Genomic DNA, 24740 nt, shown 5'->3' on the forward strand with positions numbered 1-24740 from the left:
TATCATATTTGGACAGTTAACGATATCAAAATCATATTTTGTAAATAAATAATACAAGAAAACAAGAAATTTCATGCGACAGAGCAATTGTTAAAATCTTTAGCTGATGTTTTGAATCGTATTGTCTGAATGATGACATGCCACAGGTTCTTGACAAACCTGATTTGTTAGATGCCTTCATGTGTCAGTCCTTTGCAAATAACAATGTTTTTATGATGACGATATCATTGATTATCTGTCTCACTTATCCAAAAGCTTTTGTTTTTACGTAGTGTAGAAAAACAGTGCTTCATGTCTACACTACAAAATGAAGGACGGCTGTCTGTCTGCAGATGGCGCTACATATTTATTGTTGCAGCATCTCTCTGAGTGACGTTCATGTGTTTGCCTCAGATGTTAGAGCAGTCCTGAGGGGAGACTGTTTCTGTAAGAATACACAAGAATCATGTTTTAATTCCACGTGGGCCACACAATATCTTATTATGTAGTTTGTAGCTAGTCATGTAAATTAATGTTGTTCTCAGAGTAGGATTTTGTGGGAAAAGTGGTATATATTGTGTTTTCCAAAACTCAATTCCATTGCCAGTACAACACTCAGGTGGAGAGTTAAGTGATTTCTGAGATTTGCTGTCCATTGATATTTGGCTGCCACTGCAGCATTGCAGTAATGATGGTATGCTTATTTGGGCCCTCATTAACAGTTTTCCAAAATAAGTGAACAATGACAAATATAACAATAAGACTTTAAATCAAAGTAATATATTAATTATTGTAATCCATTTAGACTACCTTAAGACTCCTGGGAGTACTTGCATGTGTGCCACAGAGGACCGCATCAGCAGAGCTTGATTCATGTAGCTATGAATATCTGAAGGTCACATATTTTAAAAGGATGCCCTAAGCTTTAGACAACACAAATGCACCATGACAGCAAACAAAAGGGTGGGGGAATTTTGTGCATGCAAGACAGTGAGTGAGTGACAAACTGGAAAAAGGCTGCAAAGATTCATTGAACATTTTTGATGTTTGACAGTCAGGAGGATCTTTATGCATTTAGTTCAAAAACTCCTAAACGTGAACAGATCAAATTGTAACATACACAGTTTGCCAGCCTTCGGTCCTGTATATTCAACTTAAACCTTACCTTAAGGTTTTCGTAGTACAGTAAATAAATTATGCCTAAACACTTTTGCATGCTACCATTGTTCATAACAAAGTGAAACACCTTAACTTGAGTATGTTTTGGCGACATGTATATCACATTGGGTAGTGCTTTTCTTTAATTTCTTGGTTATCGCAAAGAAAAAGGCTCACACAGGGAGGTGAGTACGTTCTCATTTATTCAACAGAATGAAATTATACAACCAGTAGTTAAAATCATAAATGAGTCCCATATAGGCTACATGTCTGTCACTTCAGGAAAACAGGTTGTGCTTGTTTTACGCATTCAATTCATGGGAAAATTGAGATATTCCATTTGCTCCTTTTAATGGTGGGGTTTGAAGTGGTTTTCTATCTTGATCCAGTCCAGGTTTCACAACCAAACATATGCTATAAAACTCACAGAGCAGAAATAGTCTTTTTTTCTGTATTTCTTACCAAAATAGGACAGTCTCTTCATGTGCTCTTCCTGAGGAGAGACTGAATGGAGGGTACCTTATGTATATGTGAGGCAACCATCAAATCTACATAATTATCATAGCAATATCACATCATCATCATCATCATCATCATCATCATCATCACCATCACCATCACCATTATCGTCATATTTCATTGACCATCACTGACAAGAGCAACTTTATTCTTGTCATCATCAACACATGTCACCTTCATGAAATCTTCCAAGCAACAGTTGAAAAAGATTAAAGAGTTAAAAGCCAAGCATCATCATGAGGCTGGATATATACTGATTTTAACAGTACAGTACACTGACAAAAATAAAGACTCAAATAAATTATTAGAAGACGCACTATAGATTATATATCATATATCTGTGCATGACAGGTGAATAAATGTAAAAACTCAGTCAATAACATCTCTCCGTCTCTCTCGCTTCCTGTCACCAAACAGAGAGGAGTCTGGGTCAGCATGCGAGAACGTTCTCCTACTAGTCTCTGATGGAAGGAAAGATTTAATGAATATAAGACTGGAGAAGAGACAAGATGTCTCCACACATCACCCTAAATCCTTCAATGTCCTGAAGAAGAGAACTGGTAGTTTCCTCAGTTTTTTTTATTCTGTTTCCCCAGTTTTTGTCTCCCATCCTTCTTAAACCTCCACATGAGTATGAGAGGAGTCCTCAAGTTTCAACCTGCAATATTGTGTCTAGTGCTCGAAGACCAATGACAGAAGTGGAAGCAGGAGTTATCAGTTTCGGACTGCTGTCTTCCTGTCTTCTCTTCATTTTATGTGTGAAATGCAAGGTCAGCCTGCATTTCCTTCTCTTTTTCTCCCCTCCTTCTCCATCTAGAAGTCCATGGACATAGAGCGCTGTTGTGGGTCAACTATGGTGGTGCTGTTACGAGCGCTGTTGCCACGGACACTGAGGGTTCCGCAGGCTCCAGCCATCCCACCACCAATACCTCCAGCGATGCCACTAGGCCCTGCCATGCTCACTCCTCCCGCCATACCCATCCCACCACCCATCGCCATTCCTCCTGTTATCCCCACTGCTCCTCCAATCCCTCCCCCGGCGATTCCTGATGCGCCTCCTCCTCCCATTGCTCCTCCTCCCATTGCTACTCCACCCATTGCTCCTCCTCCCATTGCTCCTCCACCTGTGGCTCCTCCTGTCACTCCTGCTGTACCACGCCCATAAATCTCACAAGGAATCTCCTCTGTGACACGGTCCTCAATGACCTGCTGGTCGCAGTCATGAGTCTGTGAGTGCTGCTTGTAGCCGTAGCAGCTCTTCTTGTAGCTTGCTGTGGAGTTGAAAGTCTTCATGGGTGGCGGCTTGGAGAAGTCATTGTGGTAGGACAGCTCCATGGAGCTCAGGGTGGTGCGGCTGTGCTTCATGCTGCCACCACCAGTCGCCACAGAGGCTTGTGAACCGCAGTGGTGCTCATGGACACAGCGGGACATGGTGGAGGAGCGTCGCAGCTTATGGAAGCTGTCCAGCTCTTCAGAAAGGTCAGCTAATTCTGAGGATATCTCCTTGTCACGTAGAGAGAAGAGCTCGTAATGGGGTGGGTCAAAGACCTCCTGGAATCCAGCCTTATTGAAAACACCAGGCCGCCGAGCTACAACCTTGAAAAGAGGAAGATCCATTCAGAATATTACTTTTCACTGATTAGCCACTGGTTTTCCACTTATGATATGAGTGTATATCAAGACAAGAGATGAAATAACCCCTTTAAGACCTACAAATGACACCAATAAAGAAAAGTCTACACTAAAAATATGATGACAATGAATCAAATTTTCTCCAAACTTTAATTGCTGCCCGTTCAGGTGTCAATATTTAATGTGACATAAAAATATATATGATCATGTTTTTAGGGGCTTTACCATTGAAAGTGTAAAACGGTGGTGTGTGTAAAGAGGTGAGCAGCCCTTTCCCTTATAAACCAAGCACTTCAAACAGCTTGTATGTTGAACATACCTGTAGCTTGCTTTTTAGAGTTTGGAGCCATGTATTTTGTGTAAATGAACAATCAACAAAATACACAGCACTATTTTGCTCGTATAAAACATGGGCTGCTTAGTGTCAAAAAGCACAGCACTCCTTTCGAAAATTCCCACTTTACAAAATGTTCAGCAATTCATTCAGGGAGAAATCCATTACAGAGGAGTCAGAGACATCAATTTCCTTACCCATCCCAAGACAGTCATAAAATAATGCTTACTGAGGAAAGAGTACCTTCTGGGAATTGTGAGAAATCACATATTCAAGTAAAATACATGAGGAAGGTTAATGGAATACAGTTAAACCAAAAAAGTAACTTCAAACTATAGATCTTCTGTGAGATACTGGATTGTGTTGATATGGTGTGTAATGGTGTGAAACCCACGGGTGGATTTTTTTTCCCTCCCTGTCTTCAGAGCTACACCTGCCACCAACTGGTCTGTGATCCCACCATCGCTTTCAATTATTTGTCTCTTCTATTCTGGCTCAAGCTGCTTTCCTGCTGAATGAAAGGTCCACTGCAACTAAAGCGCAGACAAAGAGCGAGTTACCTTTTTTCTTGGCTGCTTCATCTGGACCAGGATGGAGATGATGAGAAGAACAAGAACTATGCCTGACGAGACACCAATAACAGTGCCATGGGTCTTCGTGATCTGATGGAAAAGCCCCTTAGATCGCTTCTCTGGACGATGAAGAGAGAAGGAGCGGAGAGTGCAGGAATAACAAAAAAAGTAATGGAAAATGAAAAACAATATGTGCAAAAAGGAAAAGAGAATAACACTCTTAAAAACTCTCCCAGTAAATGCTATTAAACCATAATAATCATAGCTGAAAACTGTTCTCAGAAAGGAGATGATCACCTTTGCAATGGTTTTCATCCCACGGGTAGACACAGTTCTGAACCCCATTGCACACCAGGGAGTTGTTAATGCACATGTTGCTGTGGCAGAAGAACGTATTGGCTGTACAGGGAGCTGCCGGCAAAAGACGAAACACAGAGATAATGGAATTTAGAAAAGACAACAGCAAAACATTTGTCTAACAGTGGTGAGTAAAATATGACTACACTGTGAAAAGGACCAGAAGCTATTTTCATGATAATAACAATAAAACAATAAAAGAACAATAATTTGGCTGTAGAAATTGGTAGAGGCCTGTAATAAAAGATAAAATGTTCTATTATTTCTGGAAACACTGGAAGTCTAATGGAGACCGTGCACACAAGGCCATATATCATCATTTCCCGCAGACACAACATCAGGGGGTGATGAGGGGAAGAGATGGCAGCTTCACTGAACTGCAACGTTCATGTCAAGGGAGTGTAAGAGACAGAAGACGGAGGGGGGAATGGAGTTGGAAGGGTGAATAGTTGGAAAACAAGAAGCTATCAGAGAGGAGTAAGATGGAAAAGAAGAAAAGAAAAGCATGGTGTGGAGGGGAGTGGTAGAAATGGCTTTAGGAAATCATGGGGTGCAGGTGGTCCGGCAGGTGTTGTGAGACACACCACATTAAAGTCACAGTAAGTGTATAAAGACCGTGATGGCAGAGACAGAGATGACTGGTAATTCATGCTGGCTGCTAGGCTCAGGAGATCGATGCACTGCCAGTCAGGAGGAAGAGCTGCAAGGCTGAGGGAAAATTCAGATGCCTGGGTACTGGTATGGACAGTTTGAGGCTGCAGCAAAAGCTTCTTATCTGCCAAGTAGCGCTAGGGATGGGTGATGCTACATCTGGTTAAAAAGCAGTGCAGTAGCGTTTATTTTGATGCATATAGTGTCAATTTTGTCATCAAGCCTGAAGAATTGTCAAGCAGAAACATCTATTCAGTCAGTTAAGTCAGTTATATTTATGTAGCAAGATCAAAATCCTAATTCATAAATTTGCTTCAAGGGAGTGAATATAACACCATACTGTATGTCCTCTCCTGTTCAGCTCCCCCAAAAAACAGGGACAAAAAAAGACACAATTTCTAGAATGATGGCTTGTTATATGTAGAGAGAGGACTGGAAAGATAACAGAACAATTTTAATACTGGAAATCAGAGTGACATAATTAAATAAATAGATCAACAATATTTATGAACAATATAGATCTCAGAGAATGTTAAAGAACTTCCAGGTACTGCAAAAACAGATAGGGAACTCCTCTATTACAGAAGGGCTGAGTAAAAGACATTATGCTCTCCCATACAGTTGCTTCCCAAATGGCGCACACACACATTAAGCTTTCCTCAGCCAGAGTCTTTGTATATACAGCTCAGTATAAGATTCAACCTCTGTCTCTTATGGCATGTTAACTCTTCTAAACTGTCCTTTCCCACTTTGGAAAAAATGTGCCACCTCTCTCTCTCTATTCCTCTCTTTTTTTTAAACAGACACAGGCTTAGCAGCTGCACACACACTCTAAGAGTCTTTATCACAGCTAAAACAGACTGTGCTTTGCTCCACCAGCTTCACCCCTGCTCCAAGGTCCACTGTGATGAGGGCTCTCAGCCTCCACTTCCATTTCCCTGCTTGCTCCCTCTGCCTCTGGGTTAAATAACTTTGACAAAGGGACATGCATGTGAGGTTGTGTGTGACAGAGGATGTGTGCGTTGGAGTGTCCTCCCCGTCTATCTCCCACTGAGCCCATGGACGGGGTCACTCCCCTGACATGGTGATCACTTCCAAACCGATTATGTGTCTCCTGCCTTCAAAATGTAGTTTCTCAGAGGGTGTCAACAATGCTTCACCCTCTTACCCTCACCAAACTTCCCTACACACGCACGCACGCACGCACGCACGCACGCGTACACACACACACACACACACACACACACACACACACACACACAACTGAAATCTGAATGTATGAGTGTGTGTGTATTGAATAAAGACCTAATGTTTCTGGTTTACATGTCAGAGGAAATTCTGCTGGAAGATTAGAGCACGTTACGGATGATGGAGTGCGAAAGGCAAAACTCATCTTGTCCTTTGAGTGACAAAGATTAATGGTTCCCTCTGACCTCCAAGTAAACTTTGAGCCAGTCGCTGACTCTGACCAAATAAAGTTTGTGAGTTATTCAAGAGTCTTCAGACTTCCCTGAGATGGACTGTGTGATCAGAATTAATGAGGATCCAAATGGTCTTAAGGACTTTCAGAGTAAAAAAAAAAAAAACCCTGCTGAATTTAAAAGCCATTAAATTCTGACTGCAATGGTTATGGGTTTGCTGATGAAAACAACATTAGCATTCACCCACGGTTTGGAAAGTGTGCAGGAGAATGTGACAATTAATATCTCAGTCTATTCAGGCATTTAATGAAAATATTACAGTATGCTAACACAAAACTGTTTGTGCATGGCAGTTTCTGTCACTTCATGGGCAACCTTAACAACATTTGTTTCATAGTTCCTTGTCCTTCAAAAATGATAAAGCTTAATGTATAATTACTTCCAGTAGATCCATTAACCCTACTCAGCTTTTCTTTTCACAAAAATAGAGAAAATGCGTGACCTATAATAAGCACAGCATGATGCTATGACGGGTATATCAAGAGATGATTTGATGCTTTCAGTCATTTAAAACATTCTGGAGTAAATAATTGGTTTTCTCATATCTGTGCTCTAAACATGGCACAGTGTAATTAGCTTTCCTTGCTAAAATGGCACTTCAGTGTCTGTTAGTGACTACTCATGCAAATAGAATGCAGGACCTCATGAATCCACAGTTATTCTGTCGGTTTCTGTGTGTGGTTGGATAATACAGAGACTGGTAGGTTCTGGACGTTATAGTAAAGTAATGCCATATGATGCCTTGCTTAATCCTTACTAGAACGTTACACAGTGATAACGGAAACCGAAGTGGAGTTGTCTATAAATGCTCACGAGACATCAAAGTATACTCAGACCAAAGTGCAATAAGGACATGGAAGTAGCTCTAAATGTGACACTGATCAAAAAATAAAGCAGGACTGTAATATTTTTGACCTGGGCCATGCTTTCTGTGATAAATCTCAATGTAATACAGATCAACAGATAAGTAAAACAGTTAAAAATTGATGGCTTAAGCTCTTTCTAAAGTGTGAAACAAAATTGTAGAGTCAAACCTGTGACAGAGTGGCTTGAAAACGTTGCCACGGCAAGATGTAAAGGTAACACAATTCAGCAGAAATAATGGAACAAAATGAAAAAAGACTTGCACTCACGGTCAATGAACGAGGTGAAGAGCATGCGGAATCGACTGAGTCGGCTCTTCTCATCGGCCCACATTCGCACTACTCCCACACCATTGTCCAGCATTACGTCGTTGGCCACGGTACTACAGAACTTCGCCTTGAGGTTCTCTATGGCGCTGCTGCCATCGTATACGGCAACAAAGTTCTTCTTGCACTCATTAGAATGTTCCATCTGGTAGTCTATGAAGCGCAGGTAGATCTGCAGACAGACAAGAGATGCAAATCTATCTGAAGGCAAAGGGAATTCACCATTGTCTATCACTTAACAGCTTTCTAACCATAATCAGCAGCGGTACTTTTAATGTGAGCAAAAGTATAAAAAACCCTGCATATCACCAACCAAGCAAATACATTAAAAACTTTTCAGACAATGAAAATAACTAATACAAAATTAGCACAGAGCTCTGTCAGTGGATGATTGGCAGCCTCTCTTTCACACCATATTGGGATATTGAAAAGATATAAAGTTTAAAAGATGGACAGAACATTAGCAAAGTCAATCTAACTTTAAGTTAACTTAAAAGTCATATAGAGACAATTGCCTTTTTATAAAAGTCAGTCTGAAAATATCAGTACAGCCTGCTTTGTCTCCCTTAAGCTCCTTTTTCTCATAGCTGCCTCTACAGAAAAAAAACTGCAAGAATGGAACACTGAGCTGACCCTGTGTCTCCCACAATGAAAAACCAGTGGTATGCTCAGCTTGTCTTTGCCAACCTACAAGGTTTGAAAAATTTTAAAGTATCAAACAGATGACAAAACAACTTACTTATATCATATTTTACTACCTCACCATCTAATGAGGATCACTTGATTGTACGAACATCAGTTCGTCCTTTGACCAAAAAAGGCCTCAGGTCTCAGCCTGTGAACATAACATTTTCTGAGCAACAATATCATTTTGTTATAGCATGAAGCAAAAGTGTGAGTCATGCTATTAATTATACATTGAAAGTGTTTTTTCCTTCTTAAAGGAAGTCCAATAAGCTACCAACAACAGCGTCAAATTGATGGAGGGATTCTGACGTTTCTATTCATCACCATAGTGGAGGAGTAACTACACATTTATGCGTAAACACAGAAAAAGTCATGTTTGCAAGGTTAACACTGGCAATATTTTGGCCAACTCCGATATTGCACAAACTCACCTAATTTAAACAAAGGAGCTCATGGCACACTCTGACATCACAAGCCAAAAGCCCTGTCATTACCTCAATACTGCAAGCAGAGTTTCTGACTACTGTGACCCTAAGAAGAGTTTACCAAAAGCAGTTTTTAGTGACCTTTAACTGTGCTTGATAATGGATGTAAGGCCAAAATGCAAAGAAAAGGCTTTTTTAAATAATACCCATGTAGGTGGACGGGGGCCTTCGTTAGAGCCTGTGTCCTCTTTCTAAACAAACCTTCTTCACAGCAGACATTTTGACTTGGTGAAAAAGAATAAGTGTTACGAACAACATTTATGATGTCTCAATAAATCATGACAGTGAGATAGTGTGAACAATATCATGACCTCGGAACTGAAGTAACTACATTAAGTTCAGCCAATATTTGCTTTATTATTTATACCTGTACATTTTTTACCTGTGACATGTAAAAACAACTGAAACTTCAGCACATTTATGACATAGGCAGCCGTTAGGTAGCTGCTCTCATGTTGCTGGCGTGTTCCTTCTGCTTCATTGAGCTAATATCTGGCCAGGAAACTTGGTGCTTCTGTTGAATTCAAATAATCTTCCCTGCTGCCTCACACTGCACGTTAGACCAGTGAAATCACTGTGTAGATTAGTTTGTGTAAGTAAGGTGGTGCATGTGAGAGCCATGTATGAATGTTTACATATGCGTAAAATATTACTCTGTATATACATATGAGTTTATAATGTGTATGGGTGATTGCTTATAGTATGTGACAGCACATTATGTAATTAGTGACTATGTGCATCTGCTGCTTTATTCTTAATTAGATGTGCATGAATTTGTATGCATTAGTGTATTGTGGCCAGTGAGCAGCACAGGAGTGTGCGGATGACTCATTTAGTCATGAGGGAGAAGCAGCGCACCAATGAATCAATGCTAGCTAGGTTGTGGTTGCAATTTCAATGAGATTTTTGATATCCAGCCATACAAATCAGAACGTATCACTGAGGTTTTACTCTTGGCTTTAAAATATATTTGTGAATCTCCAGGGTCATACTTTACAAATAAAATTTGCCATTTTCCCGTGCTGCCCATCCATGTATTTTAATTAATCATACCTCTAACGTATTAAATTACATTCACAATACAGACACAATCACTTAGTTCTCACTGAAGGGAAAGCATAATGCTTCTATATATATATATTCATACAAAACATTAAAATAAGAAAAGTCACTCACATACATTCATTGTATAATTGCTTGATTTTGTGTTTATCTAATTATTTTCCTAGCAACAGAGCATGTCAATAAGTTATCTTCCAGTGACAAAAAAGCTGACACTATTTAGAAATTTGAAATTCAACATGAAATTTTTAAGTATTTTTTCTTAGATTTCTACCTTTGGGTGGCTATTTATCTCTCTTCAGGGACTGACTATGTGTTAAAATGAGATTTTGTATTTGTCATTTTTATCATTGCTGTGGTCCAGTCCAAAATGCAAGCAGGTTTTTACAATTTACACACTTAACTGTCACTGAAAATAGTAAGATGGTAGAATATAATTGAGAGCACGTTGGTTTAGATGTAAAATTTCCTTTCCGATTAAAATATTTTCAGCGGCAGCAGTGTCAATTTCATTTCAGCAAAACAAACATGCCTAATGAATAAAATCCTTGAATGCATTAAACCACTTTATTAAGCAGTGAAAATGGAGGATCTTTAAAGATTTTATGTCATCACTAAATTTTTTTCAAGTCACGGTGTGCAGCTATTCTTTTGATAAGGAGAGTGTTGAAAGCTCCACACATGTTGAAGGATGACTGAAACAATGTGGGGCATCATCCCTGTTGTCTGACTAAAATGGTCCCTTGTACTGACCTTGGACTGAGGAGGAGCCCTGATGGTCCAGATACAGTCCAGAGCATCACCAGGCTTCACTCGCTCTTCCTCTTCCACCTGACTGGAGCGAATAATTCCATCCCATCCACCAATTTCAAACTGACAGTCTGTAGAGAGACAGAGGAAATGTGGTGGAGAGGCAAGAAGAAAGTAGAAGAAAAAGCAAGAAAGAGAAGGGTAAAAAATAAAGAAGTTGTAGAAAGGAAACACAAGGATGTGCACAAAAAAGGAAAGAATAAATAAATAGAACAGAAAACAGGGAGAGAGAGAATAAAAAGCACAAAATAAAGAGGAAAACAGTAATGATGAAAAGGGGAGCATGACAGACAGAGGGACAGATGATGGATTTTATTGAGAAGTGAACAGGATTTAAGGTTGAATTGAAGTGAGCATAGCGGATTAGGACAAAGGACAATAGGAAGACAGAGGAACAAAGGCAGGAAGACAGGGATAGAAGAGCAAGATAAAAGAGGTGTGTGTTCCTTCATGTACTTAAATTTGTGCATGTGTGTGTGTACATCCTTTCACTTCATATACAATTGTGTGCTTGTCAAGGTACATTTGTGCATTCAGCATTCATATCAGAGCCAGAGATAGCCTCCGGTAAGCTCCTGAGCACAGGGGAGCTCTTCAAAAAGGATCGAACTGAAACCTGCGAAACACCGAAGAGCTTACCTGGGATGGGGTTTAGCAGTCCACCCACGTGCAGATGGAAATCAGGGTCTGCAATGATAAGATTTGGGAGACACATTACTTTGAGTCCACACAGCAGAAATAGGTAAGCAGAGAACACAAGATAAGATCCCATTAAGGCAGGCCAGATAAAGCAGAAAGGGGTCTGTTTGAAGCTAATATCTGTCGCCTGATGGGAGACACTGATTTCTAGGCATATTGGGTTTAGATTTAGGAGACTCTGATGTCAAACTTGTGTCTACTCAAGAGCAAGAAAAGCAGAGGAAAGTATTTGGAAAATTGAAGACCCTGTGGTCGAGCTGTGAGTGTCAGCCAGCCTTTTTCAGTCATCTGTTACTGGTAATGAACACAAACAAGATGCACAATGCAACAAATAAAAAGTCAGAGGAGTGGTGTTCCTTTTGTCATAGTGTGATTAGATTCTCCTTTGTACGATTTTTTGTTTCCTTGTAAAAGCAACTAATAAGCTTTAATTCCCCACACATCTTACTCAAAACCAGTGAAGAGTTCAGAAATTAGCTTCTGAGTTTGCATTGTGGAGTTATGTTTGCTGCGAATACAGTTTGATTGTCTGTACCTGCAATGAAGGTATACTTGATGCGGAAGCCAAGGCCTTCCAGCTCCTCATCGCTGGTGAACTTGATCCACATGAAACGCCCAGTGGATGTGACAAGACCTGGATTCTTTCCCCCACAGAAGCGATCGATGAGCGGCGAGAACCCAAATGGCCCATCGCGTATTTCGATGTGATCGAAGCGGCATTCGAATGATGGCTCGATGTAGTAATTCTTATCAAAAGCCAGCTGAATCCTTTGTCTAGGGAGAGCTTTGGCAAACAAGTGAGAAGAGAGAGACAGGTAACAAAAGGAGGAAATCCATAAAAAGAAAAAAATCGATATGCAGGACAAAGATGATCTGCATGGTGTTGTACAGCATAAATTAAAAGTAGTCAAATATGAGTTAATCAGGATTTCAAAGCTGAGCATTTAGGCTGTTACTTCTGACCACTCAGAAAACTGCTCTGAAAGCAAACTTAAAAAAAAAAAAGAAAAAAAAAAAGGCTTAGATGTAGATGCAGAATAGTAAGGTAACTAAATCCCTTTTCACACTTGGAATACGGCTTCATCTGTCTGTCAATGTGATCGCTTTTTCCATTTTTACTGTACAGTATGTAAATGTTCCTTAAAGTTTTATTGACACATGACAGGACGTTTGTAGAAAGAAACACAGTGATCACGCTACATTTTGCCTCTGGGGCATGTTACACAGTGGTGTAGCTGTTAAAAGTGTTAACATGAAGGAAGACATTTTTCTGTCTTTTCACATCACAGAATATTTTAAAACACCTACAGCCATTCAAGCCACAATTAGTGGCCAGTGTGAACACAGGTGGTGTTTGCTCCAGATGAGGAGGTTGTTCTTTAATCCAAACCTGTGCTAGATCCTATGGGATACCTCCTCACCCTTAGGTTCCAAGCGGCATCTTGTCTACATGCTTTCCCAAAACGGCACAAGAAGTGATCATAAAGACTTAACGAAATGTTTAATGTAATTAGCATAATTAAATAAACAACACTCTACTTGAGTGTTAAACACCATTCTTCCAAAAGATGTTTGCTCATTTGGAATTTTGATGGGAACCAAACTATACCAGCAAAATGTCCATCACAGCATACCACTACACTTAGAGATAGACAACCAAGCACACTCACATTCAAACCTAAAGACAATTTAGAGTCACCTCAACATGTTTTTGGACTTGTGGGAGGAAGCCGAAGAACCCGGCGAGAACCCACGCAGCACGGGGAGAACACGCAAACTCCACGCAGAAAGATCCCGGGTGTCCTCACCAGGACGCAAACCGGCGACCTTCTTGCTGTGAGGCAACAGTGCTAACCAACTGCGCCACCTTGCAACCCTAATGCAAATCCAGATAAATGTTTATATAGTGGATGGACACAGTAGTTTAATACCATTACCCTCCACACACAGACGACAGATTTTGCAAGGGCAAATCATCCCTGCCTTAGGAGATGAATCATCCTAAATAAAGATGTTAAGGGCAAGGGGGTGGGGCTGTGATCCTGACAAGCTTGAAGAAGCTAAACATGCCCCAGACAAGAAAAAAAAGAGTGAGGTCAAGGGTGGTACATGCATGTGGCACAGTGTGTAACTGAGCTAAAATAGCTAAAATGATTCTCTTCTCCCTCAATAACTTGGCTGTGTCTTCTCATCTTTGAATTTGAGCCTTAGTGTTTTCTGTTTCTGCCTGACTGAGCACTTTATAACGCTGCACTTCCTGCTATACGTGTGTGCTCATTGCCTACACACAGACACACACAGACACACACAGACACACACACACACACACAGACACACACACACACACACACAAACATGGCACAGCTTGATACAGAAAGAGCAGAATATATAATCACTCAATCTATTGAGCTGATGAACTCAGGGACATGACACAATCAATGAGCCCCACTAACCACAAATTTTGATTACAAAGCTATCTGATTAACGCTTATACTAAACGTTAGCATCTCTCTGTCTCTATGAGAGGCAGAATAAAAGGCTCTGCACTGGAGCTTGGATATGAATATGGCTGAGACCATTCAAGACCAAATAATAGGAAATGATAGGTTCCGTCTGTGGCTTCCCAGACCCACTGCGACGTACTGCACACACCAGCCTGTGATGGAGTCACGGCTTATTCATCAACAATAGGTCTGGGCTTGCTTTGTCCGCAGGGGGAGCACTTGAGCCATGTGTAAAATTTGTTCCCCACCATGGCAAATAAAGTACCAAGCACACATCTCATCTGCATGAAAGGCTGTACTTTAACTCATGAACAAACAGTTCATCAGTTTAGAAAACACATCAGCCAGTATCCCAGACCTCATCTCCTATAGCTGCTAATGATGCTTTCCATTATGTTTCCTGTGAGGCAGGCCACCAAATTACTGATGGATGTGATGTTTCTGGTAAACACTAAAGCTGACAAGGATGCTTATGAGTCAGTGATACGCCACCAAAGCTCAGTTGTATAGCAGATGTTCATCTCTTTTATGTTTCCTTCAGTAGCTGAATCTTCTGGCACACCCTGCCAATAGAGATGAACATAGCACTACTCTGATTAGGCCAAGAGTCAGGGGCTACCCACAATGCGCCACTCTCCATCATTTTCAAAGGGCTATATCTGTGCGGTGAGACAAACTCAGGATGGTTCATTCGGAAAATGTCAGGCTGATTGCCCGCTAGCAAAGGAACAGAAAATCAGATAGGGGCAAGGTTATATAAAACAATGTCAGTCAAACTAATGACATTCACTGAAGGAAGCAATATGCTGAAAGGCGGGAAACTGTGTCAGCTGTTCTGGTGCAATCAGGTAGGAAATGAAGCATCTGGATGTAAAAGGACTGGGCTTCACCTTCCAGGATGTAAACACACTCCTTGTTGGGGGGGTAGGTGTTGGGGTAGTTTGGTGACGTGAAAACCCCACCATTGATGTTGCGGACCCACGTGCCACAGTCATTCTGGTTAGGGCTCTGGCCGCCATGATCGTTTGGGGAATCTGAAAGCAGAAAGGCAGAGAAGAGAGGGACAGATGGGTTATTGAGTTGGGAGATCAATAAGGGAATGATTGGAAGGCAAGGAGAGTGGAGGGAGGATTGGCCCGAGAAAAGGAAAAAACAGGCAGGGTATTAAGAGGGAGGAAAGGCAGAACAAAATTAAGAAAAGAACCGTTTTGTCCTCTGATATAAGTACAGATAATAGCTTCTTATTTCAGACCGGTTCAATATGGGCGAAACAACATTGACAGAAAAGAAGAGCACTTGAGCTGTGGCTTACCTTTAGTTCTCTGTGCCAGAGCGAAACCCTCTTCTATTAAAAAGAAGAGTATCCACGCTGTAAAACAAATATCACGCATTAATCACAGGTGACATTATCCTGTATTTATATTCTTATGTTCAACAACAGTAAAATGGTAATCTCTAAACAGCCACAGAAAAAGTGATTGCCGAGGTATTGATTTAACCTTTCCTTGATGAATAGCAAGTAAAATATTGATCAATACAATATGTAAGTAAATCTGTGACAGAATTGGTAACATTTTAAAAAGTATTGCTGAGAACGGAGGAGAAGAGCTGCGAGAGAAAAGATAATACATAATAAGGTATATGTCATATATGAGCATATTGTCTCTGTAATACAATGGTATGTACAGAACACAATCACAGCATTGTCAGTGAAAAGCATTCTACTGAGCATGATTCCCTATCTAATTCACGGACAAAAGACCGAAACAGATACTGACAATGGAAGATATTTGAAGTTCTACATGAAGTTAACATTTCTAACTGATATTTCTAACTTTGAGCTCATTTGGGATATCACTATATATTATTATTATATATTTCACTGATATTTAGCATTCTTCTCAAGTGAACAAAGTACATTTAAACTAAATTTGTTATCAGGGAGGGACACATTCTTGAATTCATTTTATTTGGTTCTATGGTACAGTAGTCCTCACTGAACTCAGGCTACAGTTAAAGGCTATAACTATTTTCCTTCTTGATTATTCTGCCTATGATTTTCATATCAATTTAAGGGCTGGTCTATGAAACATGAGTAAATAGCGAAAAATGTTTTGTGTAACACATCTTCAAAAAGTCTTTAGTGGTTGACTGATAATCGGGCAGACTCAATATTGGAACCATTTTCAGAACTTTTCTGATTACTGGTATCATAACTTTTAGAAAATATTTATTTAAACTGTGCTGCTATGGCTCTGATGCAGCTGCCTCTATCTACACTCACCACTCTGTGGGCTTGAGCTATGTCCCACCCACAGTATAACCTGATTGGTTACACGTCACCACTAACAGCCTATGAACACTGAAGGAGAAATGTCAAGAAGTTCTCTTTTAATTAAACATATGTAAACTATAAATCAACAAAAGCTTTAAACAAACTTTTGAGTTATTTTAAATTTTGACACCAAGATCTACGTTTTTCCTGCAAATGCACTTTTTCCTCACCAAACATTGGTTTATCAGTCAACTTGATTACCAATAATCAATATTGGTATTGAAAAAAACAGATCCTACTTTTTTAACCTACAAACAGCTGATACCAAAAGACCTGTGAATTTTCACAAAAATTGACATTAGTACTTGATTGTCTGTCAGTTGATTAACAGTTTCAGCTTTGCACTAAACACTTGATAAAAATATATTCAGAATTCCACTGACACTTGTAAAAAGTGTCAATCAGCAGGAGAAGCACTTCGACAACAGCAGCAGTGGTGTGTGCTAATACTAGTTTAGGCTGTGGAAACATGCTGATACCTGAGCGGGGCTAAAGTGTAGTGTTTGACACCAGCACCAGTACATGCAGAAGGAGCATTATAATTTCATTAATATATGTGGTTGGCAGAATTATTGGAGGTAGTCGTAGTGTTAAAAAGAGCAATGTAGAGGAAGCTGGCTCCAGTAATAACGGTAATAGCAGCAGCAGGTGCAAGTACAGTAACAGTTCATAATTTCAACCCATCAGCTCTCATTCAAACCACGAAGCTCTAACCTACTAATCTGCAGCCTCTAGGCACCAGAAACATAAAGTATTAGCAGGAAAAAACAGGATTACAGGCTCCAAGGCTTACAGCTCTGATGAGAAGACAGGCATCTGGGCAGGGCATGGCTACAGACAATAAATGAAATATGTTGCACTACAATGATATCTGCACTGAGGGCGAGCATGTCTGACACTGTCTTGCGCTGATAAGCCGCTGTAGACCTGATCCCCACTGAGTTCATGATAGGTTGGCCCGCTCACATCGAATTAGAGAGAGAGCGTGAGCCTGGCACATTGCATAATGGCACCCAGGAAGAAGGGAAAGAAGAGGGAGAGAAAGAGAGGTCTAATGAAGACGAATGCATGGTTAATGTAGGCAATGAACACAACAGCATCAGTGGGCATGAATGTCTGAAGGGACTCATTTTTGTAATGCACAAATACACATGGCCCTCGGGCTCCAGGGTCCTTATTACCTCTATCACCATTATCTTGCGATGAAGTGTCGTAGGTGGGAGTGTGAACCACCACAGGCACATTCTGAGACAGACCACCCAAATCCAAGAGCCAATGACAGAAAGATGCTGTAAGCTCTCCCTGCAGTTTATTTATTTATTTTTTTAACATTACAAGATAGCTTCTATATTTCGTAGATGGCAGGAGCACTATAAACATCTGCTGCTGCCCTCAACAAAGCTACAGCACGCAGAATGGGATGAGGTGGTTCTATCCGTAAAAGCAATACAGGCTGCTTTGAGCTGAAGTGTCACAAATGTGCCTATAAATATTTAAGTTAACTTATTAGGCAAAAGATACATAATTTATGTTGGCAGTTGTAACATATTTTATTACATTATAGGCAAATTACAAGCTAAACACAGCTGCAGCCACTGTCACCTCCACATAAAAGAAACTACTTGCATAAAAACGGGTGAATGGTATTTTAAAATAGAAATAATTTACAAAAAAATAAGGCAATAAATAGGTATCTTTCGAAACACGCGGCTCTTTCAAAACGCAGACTGGTTCTTTCATGTTCAAAGAAAAACGTCCTCCAGCTGAAGACACCTGACAGGAGTCTTATCTGACCTCGGTTTATTTTAAAGAACAACGGGAGAAACTACCGCGGGTTTAACGCCGCTATTCCAGGGCATGTCACTTCATTTTTACATCACTTCTCACTTTGGCATACAAGCCGAGCTGAGAAAAAATAGAAAAATAAAAACGGAGGTCACCACAGGCTTCTGTAACACGGAAGTGGAACAGAAACAGCAGCAGGGCTGTGTGGTCCTACTTGGGAAGTGTCAAGCAAACACAAACCTTAGTTTTTCAAAAAAAATAAAAAATCTCCAGAAAGTCGTAGTTTGTTGTAATTACAGCCTGGCAAACATAAAACTTCGGGGAACGTTTCCTGAAGGTTCTTTGAAGGTTGCTGTTCGCCAGGATGGCCTTAATTAGGTCTGTTTGACGTACATTACAAATTTAGCTACGCCGCTACAAATACACCACAGGACAACATCGATACGTTTGAACACTACTAATGGCTTACTACTATAATACATCTAGCAAAACTGATAATACATACTCCGTATAATATTGATAGTATGAGTCCATATGGGGATGTTGAACGTCGGTGCTTGGCTCTGACAGCTGCTGCTACAGTGAACATGTACTTGGTCCATGCGGCCTGCTGATGGGAGATAATTACAATAGTCTCTGTATTAATCAGGATCAAGAGAAATAACCGTGAGACAGTGTCAAGCGGCCTGGACGGACCCGGTGCAGCCTCCACATGTCTACCTGCCCACCCGCCCTCGCGCTGAGCCGCCTCACCTGGTCACGCGCCGCTGAACGGCCCGCGAGCCGCTGCTGCGGTGCGCCGAGGCGCGTGCCTTCAGGTGTTGATGGCGCGAGACGGCGGCTGGAGCGCAGCCGCACGAGCAGCAGCAGCGGCAGCACGGTGTTCGTGCTGGAGAACTTGGAGCTTCTCCGACACGGATACGGACACGAGCTCAGGTGTGAGTGTGTGTGAGTGCTATGAAGGAATAGGAGCTGCTGAATACTTTTTCTTCTTCTTTTTTTTTTTTTTTTTAGAAAACGTGATTCCGTCAGGCTGTTCACAGACACAGACTGGCACACACCTGCCAGTAAAACCTCCCTTTATCCATGCAGACACCAGGCTGGTGACAGACAGGCTGTTTCGGCCGCTTAGTGGAATCACAGCGCCCTAATAGGTTTTATCGGCCCGTATGGATTTCAAAAGGTATTTGACCTTTGCTGTCCATGATAATCATGAATCAGATTTACCTCCCACTGGCTGGTAGCTTAAACTGCTAAAACCTCTCTGTTTCGACTGAGTTTTTACATTGCGCTGGAATGGCCCTAAACAGGACCTTTAATACTGATAATACATCAATTTTAATTGATTAAACGTTCGGCCCTTCAGAAAATTATTGAGCGATTGCTTTTAGGCTCTATTATTTATGTTTAAACAGAGACTGGGCTCGATTCGGTTGTAAGCAGCCTAAACTAAATCCAGACACAGCTGTGTGGTTCGGGCATGAAGATGTGTCCAGTAAAGCAGGCAGGTTTATACGAGAAGGCACAACTACAGATCAACGAGACAGAAAGACTGATGTGGCAGAACGAACCTAGAAACAGAAACAAGGGGCTCTGCACTATCTGTAAAATGCTCTGGTTATCTCACTTGGAAACAATGACATTATTTTCTGTGGCATATTTGAATGTTCAGAAGCGCATCCATAGTGAGTATTTTAATTTCCTAACGCCCTCACAGCTCAGTGACAGCCTGTGTGATGAGACCCCCACCACCTGCGAACAAAAACGTCAGCTGTGCTAAAAAGAGAAATGCTTAAAGGAAAAACATTTAATTCAAGCTTTAAATAAACTGTTGGATGCCCAAGGCACCGGAGCTTGACGCGCACCGCAGCTGCTCATACATTCAACTCACCTCTGAGCATTTCCTCTCACGGTGTGACTCCAAACCCAAAAGCACCTTTCTAAAAACGCCCTCCCATTCTGTCCATCGTAGATCTCCACGAGGCTCTTCACAAAATCCAACTTTTCTCCGGCAACAATAATTCCATTACGCAGAGACGCGCACCGAGAAGTCCGCAGCACCAAGCTCTTCCCCAGACTGTGATCCCGCCGCGTTTGGCTGCAAGATGACCGATGTTGGAGCCGCTCAGTCTGGCATCATTACAGCCTTCAGATGGACCACGGTGGAGATGACATGTGGAAGGAGGACTGATCCCGCCGGACTGAAGCGCTGCAGGAGAAGGAAGGTATCCAAAAGACGCAGGCGGATGGATGATGGATTAAGAGAGACAGAGACGGGGGAGCGTGCGAAGGAGGACAGGAGGAGAGGAGGAGAGGAGGAGGAGAGTCCGCCTGTCTGCTCTCTGTCCGTGTCTGTACTAAGAAATGTTCCTGAGCGAGGCTCATTTAAGCCGTGAGCGCTGCTTACATCAATGAGTTGGTTGTCATGAGGTGGTCAAGCTAGACACAAGCAGGAGAGCACTTTTTGCTCTTTCACAATAATATTTTACTACCGACCTTGTTGCAATTTTAAAAACATTTCAGCACTCATCTGTAAAGACAGTATTCAATCAAAAAGTGATCACACCAGCGGAAAGAAGCTTATTAATTTACGCTGTCTTGTTAATTATTAGTGTTATTGTTTTCAAACTATGCATTAACAATACAGATAAATAAAGAGGGGGACATGATGCGGGAAAAGCTAGACATCCCTGCTTTTCCTCGTAATACTCAGCACACATGTTGGCCACAAAATAAGCTTTAGCCAATTTATGTGATGAAAGAGGCTCCAGTTTTTGTGCAATATCTTTCTTAATTTTGCTGTATTGTCTAACAGCTGGCAATGTGGCCTCAGAGCAAGAAGGTCCTGGGTCCAAATCTCCTGGTCAGCTGGATCTTCCTGTGCCTGACTGGGTTTGTCCAGGTGCTCCAAACTACTCCCACACTTCAAACATATGCATGGTTAATTGATTTTTCCTAATTGGCTGTGTCTGTGAATGTGAGTGTGTTTGGTTATCTGTCTCTTTGTGTTAGCATTGCGATTGTGACCTGTCCAAGGTGTAGCCATCCTCGCCCCTCTGTCAGCTGCAGGCTCCAGCCCCCTACAACACTACACATTATAAAGCAGGTACATAAAATGGATTGATGGATTAAACAAAACCTTCCTGGTCACTACTAAAACTTAACCATGGGAAGTTTCATATCAACAGAACAATATTTTCTTATAATGGATTCTTGTTAAAAAATAAATAAATAAAATATACATATACACACATATATATATATATGTGTGTGTGTGTGTGTGTGTGTATATATATATATATATACAAGAATACCAGTGGCTATCCCAAACATCCACTGCAATAAATACCTATATGGGACAGCACTATCATCAATTAGTGACTCATTAAAACTCGTATTCCATTTCTGAAGAACTTTCAAAGCTGTCTAACTGATCATGGTTAGCCAAATAAAATAATCCCCCCCAAAATGAGTATTTGTTCTCCTTGAATATTTTTTGAGTTTGTGTTGTGACTGTTCAGTTTTGTATCCTTTTTGTTTACTATGCTTTTATTTTTTAAGGCTAAAATATCCAGTTTCTGGTTCTGTTATGGTTTCCTTTGTACAGCTTGATACCGCTTGCAGTGCACCACCTACTCCTTGCTTGAAATCTCTCTCTAGCTTTCTGACACACACACGTACACACACGCGCGCGCACACACACACACACACACACACACACACACACACACACACACACACACACACAGATCTACGACTATCAGTACTGTACATTAGTGTAAGGCCCCTGTGCTTTATGTCAGTTTATTTGCTTAAAGGCTACGAAGCCTCAGACAGTCTTCTTCCCATTTGACATGCAGTGAAGGTTTATCTCTCCATGCATTATTGAGCAGGGTAGTTCCTGAAGTGGTGTGCAGGGGCCAGGGGGAAGCTCCGAGGGGCCTTCAGGGGTCCTCTGGAAAATTAAAGGCAGTTTAATTCCACTGCTGCTTCACTCGCTACAAATTTCAATCATGAAAGCATATGAAGATGATTATTTTGAATAAAATAAATTCCCCTCCAGCTTCCCAGTGACAAAATAAACAAAATATGTTCTTAGAAAGGAACTTCTGGGGCAAATTTCTTAAAAGGGATAAATTATGGTTTTGGGGACCTGCTGTGCAGCTTTATGGAGAGAACAATACGAAAAGACAGAGTAAAGCAAAAGAAACCTTTATTTTCAACCTCAGTAAAGAAACACAATTACAGCTTAAACATTAATTTAAAAGCCAGATCAACAAAATAAAATCAGCCGCACACACTCACAGTTAGTCTGATCAGTAGTTTAAAAAGTGCACAGAAAGGCATGAGCTCATTCTTATAAATAAATATCTGGATACACCCAAGTGCTTGACAACACAAACAAGCTGGAGCAAACGGTGCTTTATTCAGCAGGTTTTAGACTATTTGCTGGGCCTTGATACTGTACCATTAGACATTTGCCGGATGCAACATTTTTTGGCACTCCTATGATGCACTGTGATACAATCAGCTCAGAAAAAGATGAATTTGCACTCAGCAGACCTGAAGGCCATTCATCATTTCTGGTGAGATTGGAAGCAGAAAAATGTTCCGAAGCATCGTTATATTGCATGTGACTGTTTTTGTTCACTTCCTACCAGTTGCTGCTGCAGTTTCAAGGCTGAGATCAATATCACACAATCTGATTCAGTTTAATCTCACTGAAAAAGCCAGAGGTGAACAAACTGTACAAAGACTATGGACAGTAACACATATGTGGATGTCAGGTAACTTTACACACTGCAACATTTGATGCCAAAGATGAAGAGAATAAATATAAACACCTTAAAATATTGGAGTCACTTGTTGGACATTTCAACAGGAATCTGTTGTCAAAATATTCTAATATCACAAGGGATAATCATGCTGTTAACTACAGCCGGTCCAAAGAAATCCCTGCTTTAAACTTGAGAGTGATCTCCATTAGGATTTCTCTCTGTGTCTCTATGGCCTTGTTGCAGCTCCTGTACTTCTAACACTGGAATGAATAAATGAAATGGAACATAAATATTTCACATCTGACTCGAGGACTGAAAAATATCAAAAAGAAGCGTTTTGGGGCAAGCAAGGATCCACTTATTGGCCCTTGAAAGGACTCTGAGAGAAAATGTGTGAAGGGTAAGGGGTGGTTGGTTGAGTGGCAGGTGAAGGAGGACGGATGTTCTCCCATGATGCACTTCTCTTCTTTCACATGGCATCAAAATGGAAACGGTGGGCTTCCTGCCTCTTCTCTCGGTCATCAGCTTTCTGAACACACACACACACACACACACACACACAGAGAAAAATACAGAGTCAGATTCAGCTGCTTCATGGATCAGTCAGTAACACAGTCATTTAACGTGTACTGGAGTGATGAGTATACAGGGTATGTCATTAAGAAATCAGGGCTGGAGTTTGGAATAAGCAGTGTGTGTGTGTGTGTGTGTGTGTGTGTGTGTGTGTGTAAGTGTAATTTTGTCAACAGGAACTACAAACCCCACACTGTCACATAGCATCTGTACCTATGGTAAACAGCAGAGTATTTACAGTACATTAACTTGCAGCTCATTTAACCACGGTGAAGGCTACTAGTGACTGGAAGGGAAAGTCACAAGATATGGATGAAGTTCATCCACAATCCCACTGACAAGTCAACAAGAAGAGGCAAAGGACCAATAAACACAGGCAAGAAAATTACAAGGCAAACTAATAATAAATTATTACTGGATTTAGATTAGCATTACTTTCACCTGACTATCTTTCATGTCGCTGTTAGCAGAGCTGTGTGTAGGATTAAAGCTGCAGTAGGCAGAAATTCAGAAAAAAGGCAAAAACAACAACAACAAAACAAACAAACAAACAACATTATTTAAAAATATGCAACCCTCCATATCGATCCCCTCTTCGTCCACCAGAAAAGCATGCACTTCAAATGCACAAAAATGTTTAAGCTAAAAAACGAACACTATGCAGCCCAACCCCGTGTTCAGACCCTGCTCTCCCCAGTGAAAGTCCTCCATCCAGCCCACCACCTCCTGCTCTCACTGTGGACTCTGTTGCTATTATACAATCTCATCTGCTCTGAGTGAAAAGACCTCTGACTGGCTGAACTCTCTCTGACAACAGAGCCAAGAGGACGAGTCCAAGTCCAGTTTCCTTTCAGACCACTTGAATTACAATATGCTGAAAGATTAGTATGGCATTTTTACCTAATGATGCCAATAAAATACTACCTAGCCCAGCTTTAATGCCAACTCTCAGTTGATCTAAATTTTCCCTGATTGCTTAAGGAGCTGTTGTACGTTAATGTGTCTGATGTTTTAGCTGCTTTTCTTCAGTGAAATCCAGACAGTGATCAGTATTTTAGTGAACATGCAGGCTCTATATTCTTCCTCCAAGCTGCTTTGGCAGTTTTCCTTATTTGAATCAAGGTTCCATATGCTGTCCAATTGTAAAAC

At 41.0% G+C, this 24740-nt stretch overlaps 2 protein-coding genes across 2 annotated transcripts in view; both read right to left on the reverse strand.

Annotated features, from left to right (window-relative positions):
* Positions 1-1321: 1321 nt before the first annotated feature.
* On the reverse strand, positions 1322-20545 carry neto2a (neuropilin (NRP) and tolloid (TLL)-like 2a). The gene is made up of 10 exons (XM_008297973.1): positions 20132-20545; positions 15433-15489; positions 15011-15154; positions 12152-12400; positions 11557-11604; positions 10861-10988; positions 7817-8045; positions 4492-4605; positions 4183-4313; positions 1322-3252 (listed from the first exon to the last, which is right to left on the reverse strand). The coding sequence occupies exons 1-10, from the start codon at positions 20139-20141 to the stop codon at positions 2470-2472; spliced, it is 1893 nt and encodes a 630-aa protein (XP_008296195.1). The 5' UTR covers positions 20142-20545; the 3' UTR covers positions 1322-2469.
* A 1891-nt stretch (positions 20546-22436) lies between these two features.
* LOC103369364 (T-cell immunomodulatory protein-like) overlaps positions 22437-24740 on the reverse strand; it is a 52781-nt gene continuing 50477 nt past the window's right edge. Inside the window, exon 7 of the mRNA XM_008298071.1 lies at positions 22437-23547. Coding sequence (XP_008296293.1) covers positions 23488-23547 — 60 coding nt within the window. The 3' untranslated portion in view covers positions 22437-23487. The remainder of the gene's footprint in view (positions 23548-24740) is intronic.

Source organism: Stegastes partitus, unplaced genomic scaffold (assembly GCF_000690725.1).
Source record: "Stegastes partitus isolate 25-593 unplaced genomic scaffold, Stegastes_partitus-1.0.2 Scaffold27, whole genome shotgun sequence".
Taxonomy (NCBI): Eukaryota; Metazoa; Chordata; class Actinopteri; family Pomacentridae; genus Stegastes; species Stegastes partitus.

What these genes read in the sequence shown, in the direction of transcription:
- neto2a (XM_008297973.1), bottom strand. An exon ending in TCTGGCACAGAGAACTAAAG is followed by an intron (nt 15,155 to 15,432) that starts GTAAGCCACAGC and finishes TTCTGCTTTCAG; the next exon opens with ATTCCCCAAACGATCATGGC. An exon ending in ACTGCTAAACCCCATCCCAG is followed by an intron (nt 10,989 to 11,556) that starts GTAAGCTCTTCG and finishes GTCTCTCTACAG; the next exon opens with ACTGTCAGTTTGAAATTGGT.